Below are 12,969 nucleotides of genomic sequence, written 5' to 3'. Positions count from 1 at the left end.
GCTTTGCATTTTCCTTAATAGCTAGTATTTTCCACTGGGGAATTTCTAAAAATGACATTTCCATTCTAACCAGAAGTGGCATGTTAATTTCATCTTATAAATATAGTACAGTACTACAATGTAATCATTTCTTGAATTTAAAGCAAAGTAAAGAATAATTTTAAGACTTATCACTAGTGACTTGCTTATTTGAATAGCTCCAGTACATGCGATGGGGTTGGAGTAGTGCCCACCCCTGCAGTCAGTAATTATTGGTCAGAGGGAATTATACTGCAAAAAAATATTGATAGACTAGGATTCCAATAATCATTATTTAACCCATTGACCTCTGAAAGTGAGTGAGACGCAATAGATTTTACTCTGTCTAATGCCAAGAGATTGTACTCGTCAATGGGGGGCTTGAATGGGTTAAAGTACTTTAAACACAACTTATTAATGATTGCTTACAGTGTCTGAAATTACATTACTTTGCTTACACTAGATGCAAAGAAATTACAAGGGGTTTATATTGAATGGCTGTATAAATCAGGGCCCGGTTATTCAAAAACCGATTAACGCTAATCCGAGAGTAAAAATTAACCAAGGAGTTTATTTCTCTACTCCCAAATGCTGTTCAATGCTGATACTCGTCAAAACTTCACATTAGAAGAAGTCAATCTTGAAAAACAAGAGGAGGCAACAGAAACGTTCACCCAGAAGTTGAAAACATGAAGAAAAAGCTTACGCTAATCCTGGATTAAGTTAATCGACTTTCGAAAACTGGGCCCAGGGCTTGAAATAACGGTCAGTCAATGAACAATGTCCGCTCAAAAATGGGTTTTGTCCGGTCAAATCCTCAGATGACTGGACATTTTGTCAAAGAGAAAACAAATGCTAACCCTAACCCTAACCCTACAAAGGTCCGGGCTACTCTAATAAAAACTCAAATGTGTATCCTAAAACTTGAAGCCTTTATTGAGGTGAGAATCAGCTCGATCATAACCTTCAGCTTCAAAACTTTAGAACGCTTTGAAACTCAATCGCAGAAGTGATAGGCAGCGATAGTGGGAAGCACAAGTGTAATATTACAAGTGCTTTTTCGATTTTACCAAACATCGTGGCTGTGCCGTGCGTTCCACGCTTCCTGCACTGATTGTGAGGCTGCTTCTACAATAAAAGCTCACTAAATGTACTTGCTTTATATTTAAGCATCATGCTGTGGGGGGATATGCACTTTTTAAGAGTTATGACAAAATGCATATTTGTCCGGACAAAATTGGGTCTTGCCTGAGCAAAAACAAGTATGACTGGACAACTTGACTGGTGCCAACCAGGAAGTTATTTCAAGTCCTGGTATTAATCAGAAGTTTTAATAGTACCAAAAGCAATCCTATGGGTAAAAAAGGTAACACTCCACTACAGCATTTAATCATCAGATTTTGTTGAAATCATGGTAACCATCCTTGAGACCAGGTTATTGCATTGCTCTTTCCAGTTAAACTGCTTCATGTACTGCTTTCTCAACTCCTCAGCTTCCAAGCGTCTGGTTTGTAAGTCTGTTTCATGAACTTTTTTAATCTCTTCTGCCCATGCACAAGGGTCATCAGAATTCACCACACATTTGTTCCCAAATGGTAGTTTCTTCAAGGCCATGCCAAGGCCAGTGTTTCCACTGGCAAGGAGAGGAAGGTCTGCTGAAATGGCACGAAGGCCACTCATTCCAAACCCTTCTATTCTCGAGGGCTTGATTGCAAGGTCAACTTCACAAAGGAGACTGATCCAACCATCAGTGCTCTCTAACACTTTGACAGTGGCTTGACATGGATCAAGTCCTTCAGCAAGTAGGCATTGTGTTATCTCTGAAACATCTTCACTTGGCTTTACAGCAAATGTGAGATGGTACAAACTGGATTGGGTGTTCAACAGCGTGATAGCTCTAGCAGCAATATCACATCCCTTGACTTTAAAATATTTTAAAGACCCACTGATAAGCACATGGAATTTTTCTCTTTCTTGTTCTGATGGTCGCACACCAATGAAATTGTGGAACAATCCAGGGGTGAGGTCAATTACCTTCTTGTCCTGTCCATAAGGGTATAGAGCAGACCTGTATGCATCAGCTACTTTGGGACCAATTGCAATCACCAAATCAGCCTTTTGACACAATGCAACTTGTGTTTCATGCTCGGATTGGTGCTCTTTTGCATTTTCTGGGATTTTGACAAGTTCCTCGCTTACAGTATGCAGAACATGAACCCACTTACATTTCTTGATTTCTTTGATGACTTGTGCTTGACGCCCAAGTTTGCGCCCAAAAGAGTGAATAATCAGAACATCGATGTCAAGACTGTCAGGTGGGTAGGCCAGCAGGTCAGCAGAGTTATCAACAGCTGGAACATCCTTTGCATCAAAAAGCTCAATACCTAAGCTTAATGCATGTGTCCTCTGTTTGTCAGTGCTTCTTGGGACAAGCCCACTTACTTTTACTCTTGGGTTGCCGGCAAGTTCTAGAAGTAACTTGCCATTTACAGCTGTGTTCCATCCCTCATTGTTTGAAGTCAAAGTGATTTTTAGTTTCATGTGTTCCTCTGTGGCTGAAAAAGAACACAATCTCATTTTAAGAGATCCTGAGTAAGTCGCCCACATGTTTATGACTATGGAAGTAAGTAATAATAAACTGACTACAGAGTGCACAGAAACCTTTTGCTACCGTACATCCCTATTCCATAATTTCAAGAAAATGAATCACTTCACTCCAATGTCAAGTAATGTTCTGCATAAGAGAGATTTTAGTCTTGTGTTTGCAGCAGACTTGCTAACGTGAGACTGAATCCGCAACACCAGTGGCTCAGTTGGTTAAGCACTGGGCTGCCATGCGGGCAGTTGCGGGTTTGGATCAACACTCGGGATGTTAAAATTACTGAAGAGAAAGTGCTGCCTTTGTAATTTCATCTGCAAATGGTTAAACTTTCAAGTCTTGTTGGATAAGGACTGTAAGACATAGGCCCATCTCCCAATGTCCTTCTTGTTCATGACAGGTGCCCCAAGCGACAATGAACAAAGTCTTGTTACCAAGCCGAACTGAATGGGTGCCGTGTGGTGTTCAAAATGTACAAGGATCTTTTCCATTGTTTTATCGTATCGTTTGGGACACTAACAGCCACCTGACATCGCTGACAGGGCTTCAATTGCACGGCTAGTGGATTGCAATGAAAGAAAAACCTTTGCCCTTGAATTATACTGTGGATTTGTGGGCATGGCCACATTTTATCCAGGAATATTTGAGTCAATTTGGTGGGCTCCTGAGAATTTAGTGTCTAGCTTTGGTATTTTACTATAACCGTTGGCAACCAAGGAACTGATAATGGCTGAATTCATGTCCAATCTGGAAAAAAAACCCACACAGGAAGGAAGTGACCCACAATGCCAATATTAGGTTACTCTTTTTAATTGAGAATTTTCTCTTAAAATTATCTTCTCAGGTCTTTTATTGGGATAAAAGCAGGTCATCATCAGCAGCATTATCGCCGGTCCACATCAGCATTAGTTGCCATTCATTCAACCTGTTTTATCAAATAAAGGATGTATGATGTATTCTCATAGAAATCCTTTTATTTTGTTGACTTTCCCTCGCCCTGAGCTTGAGGCACCTGTTTGTTCATAAATTCCCTGGGATGTTAAAGAAGAGTAGGGGATGGAGCTAGTTCCCAGTGGTGTTATGGCTGTTCTGTTCTCTCCAGCAGAAGTGGCCGGCTTGGCATAATGTCTCTAAAAAGGCTTATGTGGTGTATGAGGCCACCTAAGCAGAAACAGCCTTAAGTCAAAAAAGGGGCTTTTCTGATTGCTGAAACTTGTACAATCCTGGTCAAAAATATTGTTGTTGCCTTCACCCCCTGTAAAGTGTTGTTATAAAGCTGCAATTTAAATGCCGTCAGCACAAGTGCCAGATATCAACATTGTGCCAACCACAGTAACAATTAAGACCCTTTGTTTCGACAGCCAATGAGGCTCTGGTTGGCACAATAATGACAATGGGTGACGTCAACGGTATCTTCCCTATTAGCCGTCTGCTGTTTCAAGTAAACGTGTTAATGCTATATCTCTCTATTTTAAAGGTGTGCACGGTTTCACTTTTTCCCTGCCTCCTTCTTACTTCCTCTTTAGCATGAAAGTCGGCATTAACTCACCAGTGTAAAGAAATGGCAGGTTTATTGCTTCCTGGGACCGGTGGTGTCCAACACGACAACTAAAGTTTCCAATTATTAAAAGCCTTTGCTGCATGCTGAATTAAATCGAAAGTGCTTACCAAGCAAATTTGACGCGCCGAGTTTTCTCAGAGAGGAAATATCACAATTAAATGCAGCACTGTCAGCTGACCCTCAATATGGTTAAAAACTCTACCTGTTCTCTAGCTCTTGCTGAAAAGTTTGTATGAATTAACTCACCTTCCTGCATTCTTTGTTCCATTTTCTTTTACCTCTCCTTACCTCACGCTGAAAGATTCGTGACGTGAGTCTCATTTCCACAATTCAGGCCGAGAAGATACTGGGATGGACTTCCGCCTTTTCCCTCGAAGAAAAAAATAACAAGATGGCAAATCCCAAATCCTCGGAGATAGATCAAGGTAAACTTGCAAATTCCCATTTCCTTCAAATCATGTATTGTTTTATGCCTCGTTCTTCAAAGGATTCCGCTACAAGAATGAATGCAATAGTGGCCGGGTATTCTAGAATCGCTCCTGATAACTGTTGCGAATGTGTCGTAACGTAAGAGCATAATTTTTGCCCCACACTACAGACGTAACAAACGTTGGTCGCGAGCTCCCGGTGCGTTATCATTGCAGCAAAGTTGACAATCAGACATAGTTTGATGCTACTCTATCGACTTGATTTGCAAACGTTGTCGATTAATAAACGTAAACGTAAATAAGGAAAGGAAAGGAACTTTATTTAAGTGTCTAATCTTCTAGCGCCGTAGAGCACTAATCGGGGACACTGTAAATTGAAATTAACAAGTTAACGCAATTTAAATCAAATGTTGGTTTTTGAGGAGAGGGGAAACCGTAGTACCCGGAGAAAACCTCTCGGTGCAGAGTAGAGAACCAACAAACTCAACCCACATATGACGCCGAGTCTGGGAATCGAACCCGGGCCACATTGGTGGGAGGCGAGTGCTCTCACCACTGCGCCATCCCTGCACCCCCAATAAGTTGATAATAGTGTTGAAAATGTTTGAAGGTAAGGTTTTTAAGGGCCCACTGACATATTTTTTGGGGTGCGTTGCTAAGGATGTAATGGTTAAGTAATTTGAGAGAATTTTGCATTATTTAGTTTTTAACTTTTGTAAGCCAATGACCCTAAAAATGGCGTCACCATACCACGCCCATGGTCACGTGACCAATAAAAGAAAACTCTAAATTTGTCTCCGTGCTACCCAGTTTGGGTATTTAATCGATGGTTTAATAATTTGTATTCGTTTTTGCATGCAGCCAAGCATGCTTTTCTTTTATTTTGAAAAATGTTCTTTTCAAAGACATAAACGATACTGAAATGCCCATAACTTTTTCAAAAATGATGATTTAAAAAAAACAATGGTTAGCTATATTCTGTATTTGGGGGTGAAATGTGCCATGTAAAAAAAATTAATTCAATTTAAAACCGCCGGAAATTTAGCTTTTTTCTCAAACCGGAAGTCGGTTCGTTTACGCATGCGCAGTTGCTCTGCGAACGAGCGCGAGGAAGGGCGAGGAAAAACCTTCGATGGAAACAACAGTTTGTGCTGTGACTTTTGCTTTTGAGTGGGTTTTCTTGTCAGCTCATGATATGATGACGTCAGTTACCGGAAGTAACATTTCACTTCCTTAGCAACGCGCGAAAAATCCGTCTGTGGGCCCTTAAGCCTAAGCATTTGCTACCTATTTTCAACAATAAGGTAAGGGTAAAGGTTAAGCGTTATTCTTAGCTTCGGGTAAATGCAGCAGTTAATCTTCACTTAAAGAGCAGCATTTAGGGGACACTTTGTGACATAAATTGTCCGTATTCTGAGACACAAGTGATGCTGAAGTTGGCTAGAAGAGCAAGGGGATACTTTGTGATGCTTATTGAAATCCACATGCATCTAATTAGGGTCAAACCTGGACATATCTCGTGAAAAGTCTCCCCATAAATGTAGTGATCCCGCAACAGCGGTGAGTTATTATTTACTATATTTTCCGTTACTGCTAAGATTCGCATCAATTTGTTTAGTTAGCTCAAATATGATGTTTCAGTTGTAAGACCGTATGATTCGTTTTGCAGTGATTCATTAGTACCTACACAGGTAACCCAGGCTCACCGTGTGCGTCACGTAGGTATTAAAATATAGAGAACATATGAGGCGAAGTTTAGGTCTGAAAATTTGCTAGAAAATGGTAATAAAAATCGATAAAACTTACCATGTGGTGAGCTGTTGTTGTCTTTAATACGTACACGAAGTTTCGGGGAAAATGGTCCCCGTTCACCTTCCTTCATAATATAGTGACAAGGTAGGAGACGGAAGCCAGCGTCGGGACTCCGATCGACCCAAAACAAGCACGATTTTTTCCGCGAAAATCAAATCCAGTCGCTAAATAAACATACCAGGTTCGTGGAATAGGAATTTCTCTAAACCATGAATCCACTGAAGCATCTCCAGGTAGCAATGCGGAGCCACCAGACTCCGTAAAACTTGTAAGTTAACCTGCTAAAATGGCGGCCAGAAAGCATGGTACTCACGAAGTGCCCAATTCAAAATGGCACTGAACTCAGAACGCCTGGTGACGAGTATAATAAGTTCTGGAGGGAGGGGAGTCCCAAATTGCTAAAAACAAAACTCACTGAGCAATTTGGGACTCCCCTCCCTCGAGGGAGACTTATTATACTCGTCACCAGGCGTCCAGAGTTCAGTGCCATTTTGAATTGGGCACTTCGTGAGTACCACGCTTTCTGGCCGCCATTTTAGCAGGTTAACTTACAAGTTTTACAGAGTCTGGTGGCTCCGCGTTGCTACCTGGAGATGCTTCAGTGGATTCATGGTTTAGAGAAATTCCTATTCCACGAACCTGGTGTGTTTATTTAGCGACTGGATTTGATTTTCGCGGAAAAAATCGTGCTTGTTTTGGGTCGATCGGAGTCCCGACGCTGGCTTCCGTCTCCTACCTTGTCACTATATTATGAAGGAAGGTGAACGGGGACCATTTTCCCCGAAACTTCGTGTACGTATTAAAGACAACAACAGCTCACCACATGGTAAGTTTTATCGATTTTTATTACCATTTTCTAGCAAATTTTCAGACCTAAACTTCGCCTCATATGTTCTCTATATTTAATACCTACGTGACGCACACAGTGAGCCTGGGTTACCTGTGGTACCTACATAAACTTAAAATAGTTTGTAATCTTAATTGTTTTCAGTTGACTGAATTACACTGTTGATCATTCAAGCACTATTTAATTAATAAAGACACGTCGTTTCAGATTTTTTTGGTTTACAGACTTTGCCAGTCAAGCTGGCAGAGCGCCACAACAGCTTGCATCAATTACTGTGGCCCCCTTTTAACCAGAACTGGTTGTCGGTGTGAATTGTGTGCACAGCTCAGGAGAAACGAAATTTGAGAAACCAGAACATTTACAATAACATCGTCAAAGTGGCTGTGGAAACAACTCTTGATTTCCACAGCAAACTTTGACAATATTGTGATGCAATTTATCATTAATAAGAGGACATATGCATAAAAAACTGACGTCAATTTGGTTTTTTTTTACAATAACAAAACCCCAAAGTGGTCAATTGCCGGGTTAAATAAGGGGATAAGACGTAGTAAACAGCCGTAAACATGAATTTTATTCAAATTGACGGGAACATTGGCAATATAGCTTTTCTCATTATCTGATTGACTACTTACAACAGCTAGTCAATAAAATTTCATTGCTTAAAATGTTGACAATTGCACAGATTTTCACATAAATTAAAACTTTATCTATCTGTGCTCTTATTGATAATAAAAATTAGCCAATGAGCATGCAAGATCTTAGACAGTTATTGTAAAATAACCCACTGACTCCTGGGAGTGAGACATGCCAGACAATTTTACTCGTCCAACTGGGGGTGCCCTGGGGCCTGAACAGTGACTTGGTTTAATAAGGAGAAGAAATATTTGAATGTAATTATGACAGAACTAACACATTTAATATAGCGGCATAGATTTCAAGCCATCTCTTTTCCTTGGTGCTGTTTTGTCTGCTAATTTTCAGTTGGGCCTCTAGAAGTACATAGCAGAAGAGCAAGGAAAGTTTAGAACAAAAATTATTCTGACAGTAAAATATAACTACTGTAACTGCTGATTTGCATTGAGACTCCAATGCTCCTAATGAAATTCCTCTTAGTATTATATAATTCATTTTTATCAAAAATTGCTGAATATCTACACCAATGTTGAGACTTTCTGGTACTGGAACTCTGTTCATTAGCCAATACCTTCCTTCTGATTAAATTATTACACCATTAAACAAAACAGGCATCAGGCATTTTCGTTGAGCAAGTTACTGATCACCGCGCTCACAAGAGAATCCTGGTATAACATCACAAATCGTGCTCAACCCAGACCCAATTTGATAGTTTTTTCACTTTGCAATGTTTCAAATGGGGTGTTTTTACTTTGAAAATTCACAAAAAAAGTGAAGTTTTAACCAAATAAAATTGTTTTTGCGGAATTGCTCAGTGCCATATTAAAGATTATTTCCAGCCCAAAAAAGTTTGGGAGGTTATAGGCACTTTAACTGTGCATTTTCCACTTCAACTCTGTAACTCTTGCTTCAGCTTTTTAAAATTGTAACAGCAAATTTGCTCACTTTATAGTGAAGCAGTGAAGCTTTAACCCTGTTTGAGCTTAACATCAGAGACAATTCCTTGACTCGATCTAATCTTTAGTTAGTACAGAGCAAACGGTAGAGGGAAAGTAAACTAAACTGTGTCCTTGTAATGAAATGCTTTGAGGCAATAACCAAAGTACATTATCACATAATTATGGTCTGTATTGTGCCCTTGTTCCATCAACCCATCAGAGTTCTTCAATTGTAAACTCAGGTGTTTTATTAAGTTATAAATGCATCATGGTTACTTTTTACGTGTTTTCCAGCCATTGGATGCGAACAAGTGAAAGGTGGAAGAAAATTGAATGTAACGCTGGTGACAAATGATGATGGCTGGAAAATTACGGTCACTACTCAGTTACTCACTGAGTTGGCAAAGAATTACCCATCAGTGAAAGTATCTGGTGTTGTTGCAGAAAGAACTCCAGAACTGGAAGACTGGGCCAAGAAGTTGAAGATAGAGTTGGTCAATCCAAAAAGGTGGATTGGTTATTCTGAAAAGGATTGCCTAGCTTTCCCACCTGACAGCCTTGATATTGATATATTGATCATCCACTCCTATGGATGCGACCTTGGGAGACAAGCACAAATCATCAAGGATGCCAAGAAGTGTAAGTGGCTCCATGTTGTCCACACAAACAGTGAAGAGTTAGCAAAGTACATGAAAAAGGAAGCAGGCTCACAGGCTGGACATCAAGAATCAGAACATGATGTGCAGCTCCAATTGTGCGAAATAGCTGACATCATCATTGCAATTGGGCCCAAAGTAGCTGAAGCTTACAGAACATATCTGCGTTTCAGAGGCAAGGATGTGTTTGGTTTAACACCAGTGATTTTTCATGATCTGATTGATATTCGGCCAGTCATTGAACATGGGGACATCTTTCGCCTTGCAGTAAGTGCAACCTATTTCAAAAAGTATTTCGAGGTGAAAGGGGTTGATATTGCTGCACAATCAATCGCTCTATTGGATGACTTCTCATACCGTATCATATTTATTGTGTTGCCGGGGGAAGACACCAAAGTGCTTGAAAGTCTGCTTGTCAATGAGAAATATATCAACCCAAGACAATTCACTGTTAGACCAGTTAAGAAGAATACAGAAGACTTGAAAAAGTTGCTTTTTGAAGTACATCTTTTCATCCTGCCTTCAAGAACAGAGGGTTTTGGAACGACTTGTCTTTCTGCCTTGTCTGCTGATGTTCCTGTCCTTGTCAGTGGGAACACTGGACTTGGAATGGCACTGAGGAAGTTACCTTCTGGAGATAACTTTGTTATAGATTCAGAACAACCAGAAGATTGGGCCAAAAAGGTAAAGGAAGTTAGAGCAAAAGGTGCCATAAATTGTGCTTTTGAGGCTCGGCGGTTACGCAAAGAATACATGGAGAAATTCCATTGGAGGGAACAATGCGACGAACTTGTGAAGAAAATGTTTGAGATGTTCCCAGAGAACCAAGGTAATCAGTCAATATGGTACAGCAGTAGCAGCTCTTGATCATTTTATGTGCCCTTGTTTTAAGATTCCTCAGTTTTTCCCTAAGTCTTAATGACTCCAGATTAAAATACTGAATGTATGTGAATTCTCTTGCATTAGTTCTACAATAAATGGCAAAGGTAGTTGAGACACTTTACTGGAAAGACCAGAAGTAGGAAAAAGTATTCTTTGTTACAATTTTCCACATAATTATAATGTTGGTACTGGGAAAATAGAATTTCTGACAATGAAGCGAAGCCCAATAGACAGAAACAGTTATTTTGCCAGGCAAGCACGGACAGAGGGATTATGGGTGTAAGTGTCAGATATTTATAGTAGGTCATTCCGATGTGAAAACCATTCTAGGCCAGCAACAATTCAGCTCCCAAGTTTAAGTTTGATTTAAGAGTGTGTTTCCATGGTTCGTTATTGTTGTTATGAAAGTAGACGACTAGAGTGACCTGAAGATTAGGTTTTAACCAACACAAATCTCATGCTTGAATCTAAACCTACAAACAGGTCGGATGCGAGTGCTAAGGAGTAAACTGCTGACCACATAGGGGTACAAAATATATTAAGTCTTGCAATAAAAAAAACAACATAGTTATGGGGAAGGGGGTTAGATGGAAAGATTAAGGGGGTATTGGTCCAATAGTCCTAAAAAGGGGTAGGTTTCTTGAAGTTTTCCAGTTTTCCCAATTCCTTTGACCAAATTCCGACTTCAAGCCATTTATGCCAAATAGGTCCCTGTAACATTCAGGATTTTTTTAACCCTCTTATCCTGTTTGGGTGGAATGGTCTGCTATCTTTTATTCTTGTGACCAGGAATAATAAGATGTACTTACAATTGTGACGTAATAGGTCACCACAGCAACAAGAAGCCATCTAGAACCACCCTACATTTTTGTCTTCAAATGCGTATAATTATCCTTAAAAACAAACTCGGTAATCCCCGTTTTTTAATGCTGGTAAGTGATCAGCAGGCTACATTCAGTGTCTCTGCACAGTTTGAAAAATTCCCTTGATTTGAAGGTTGTGTTGAAAGCAGTACCACCTCATAATATTGAATGCATTTTATGAAGCAATAAGTGCTTTTTCGCAATGGTACCATAGAGCGGTTTTCAATTGAGTATCGAAAGTAATTAGCGAATTGCTTTGGTTTTGCATTACTTCACTTGGTGATTAGTTCAAAGTTCTCGCGCCACTTTTTCAACCAATCAGACATGAAAACAAAATCAATCATGGCCCACGCATGCACATTTTCCCGTGCTTTGTGTCGGCTACGTGTAATTACCGGTACTTCGAGTTTTGATTGGTTTACTGGATTGTCTCTGTTCTTTTTGATTGGCCAAAGTACAGTGTAATTACTTTGGTTTTGGTTTTACGGCACTAGATTGAAACTCGCTCTACCGTATGTAGTATTGTAGAGTCAGTCCTAAATAGTGCAGTTTCTCTAAAGTAATAAAACCAGTTTGAGCCACTCTAACGCCAAGACCAACAGTCCAACATTATGAGAACTAATTTCTATATTTTTGTTATTTATATTCCATATCTAGAGAGCAAAAAAAAGAGTGTTGAACATTTAGATCTTGAGGGAACGGACACTGTGGAAGGTTTCTACCTTGAAGGTGCAATACAAGAAATGAAAGTTTCAACTGTACCAGTTCAAGATAACGAGAATGGGACCCTTGCCAAACTTGTCCCAAAAACGGCTGTACCAGAGAACAATGCCCATACCTTAGGACCAGCAATGATTGTCGCTGGATTTTCAGGGAGAAGAGTTCAAGAGACACTGGATACAACTTTGCATGGAACTGATGTGGTGGATGGATTAAGAGGTCATCAAGAGCCATCGTCTAGGCTGTTAACGTATGTCAAACAAATTCCCTTCCAGATCAGAGCAAAAATCTGTATAATGTTGAACATATTAGATGACCTAGAATTTCGAGATTTTCGATTGTTGGGAGAGAAAATGAACTTTGATATCTATATTATTCGAAACTTGGAGCAGAGGAGAAATCCGACTGATGAACTGCTCCAGCTGTGGTGCAGTACACGTAGTACGCAACCAACAGTAGGGTGTCTTATTGAGTTACTGAAAGACAGTGATTTGGAAAGGTGGGATGTGGTTGACATTCTTGAGAAATGGGTTGAAGACGGGGACAAAAAATGAGTTATGTCAAATGAAGGTTGCCTTAAGCAGTTTCTGTCTTAAAAAAGGCACGATTTTCTAATATGACGATAACTATCAGTTATTATTGAAGCTAAATCGATATCAAAATTCAATCTTTTTCATTCATTATACTGGTTTAGTTTTATCAGAAACCCATAAGGGCTTATACGAGGGGGTGATTCCTTAAGGCTGGTTTTCACTAGCGATGGAGTCGTAAGAGCGCTTATGACCTAGTGAAAATCAAAGATCGGAGTCGTAAGCGGAGTCATAAGCTCGACAGAATCGGAGTCGGAAGAATCAGAACGTTCTCATTTTCTTGCGACTCCGCTTATGACTCCGTCGCTTATGATCCAGTGAAAACTAGATTGTCGGAGGCGGGAGCAGAAGCGGAACCAACCGATCACAGTGCTTGGAATCAAGCATCGTGAGTTTATTCTTCTGCTTTTCCTCCCGAC

The 12,969-nt window shown here is 40.0% G+C and overlaps 2 protein-coding genes across 2 annotated transcripts; one reads left to right on the top strand and one right to left on the bottom strand.

Annotated features, from left to right (window-relative positions):
- Positions 1-933: 933 nt before the first annotated feature.
- LOC138025073 (uncharacterized) lies at positions 934-4,548 on the bottom strand. Its single transcript, XM_068872331.1, has 2 exons — positions 4,425-4,548; positions 934-2,573 (listed from the first exon to the last, which is right to left on the bottom strand). The coding sequence occupies exons 1-2, from the start codon at positions 4,444-4,446 to the stop codon at positions 1,405-1,407; spliced, it is 1,191 nt and encodes a 396-aa protein (XP_068728432.1). The 5' UTR covers positions 4,447-4,548; the 3' UTR covers positions 934-1,404.
- LOC138025064 (uncharacterized) lies at positions 4,544-12,816 on the top strand. Its single transcript, XM_068872319.1, has 3 exons — positions 4,544-4,603; positions 9,134-10,324; positions 11,898-12,816. The coding sequence occupies exons 1-3, from the start codon at positions 4,570-4,572 to the stop codon at positions 12,512-12,514; spliced, it is 1,842 nt and encodes a 613-aa protein (XP_068728420.1). The 5' UTR covers positions 4,544-4,569; the 3' UTR covers positions 12,515-12,816.
- The last annotated feature ends 153 nt before the right edge of the window (positions 12,817-12,969 follow it).

The sequence above is a fragment of the Montipora capricornis genome, chromosome 2, assembly GCF_036669925.1.
Source record: "Montipora capricornis isolate CH-2021 chromosome 2, ASM3666992v2, whole genome shotgun sequence".
NCBI classification, from domain to species: domain Eukaryota; kingdom Metazoa; phylum Cnidaria; class Anthozoa; order Scleractinia; family Acroporidae; genus Montipora; species Montipora capricornis.
The sequence above is the reverse complement of the archived record's forward strand: the minus strand, read 5'-3'. Positions and strand labels throughout refer to the sequence as shown.

What these genes read in the sequence shown, in the direction of transcription:
- LOC138025064 (XM_068872319.1), top strand. Translation starts at nt 4,570, where the DNA reads ATGGCAAATCCCAAATCCTCGGAGATAGATCAAG. An exon ending in ATCCTCGGAGATAGATCAAG is followed by an intron (nt 4,604 to 9,133) that starts GTAAACTTGCAA and finishes CGTGTTTTCCAG; the next exon opens with CCATTGGATGCGAACAAGTG. An exon ending in GATGTTCCCAGAGAACCAAG is followed by an intron (nt 10,325 to 11,897) that starts GTAATCAGTCAA and finishes TTCCATATCTAG; the next exon opens with AGAGCAAAAAAAAGAGTGTT.
- LOC138025073 (XM_068872331.1), bottom strand. Translation starts at nt 4,446, where the DNA reads ATGGAACAAAGAATGCAGGAAG. An exon ending in GGAACAAAGAATGCAGGAAG is followed by an intron (nt 2,574 to 4,424) that starts GTGAGTTAATTC and finishes GTTCTTTTTCAG; the next exon opens with CCACAGAGGAACACATGAAA.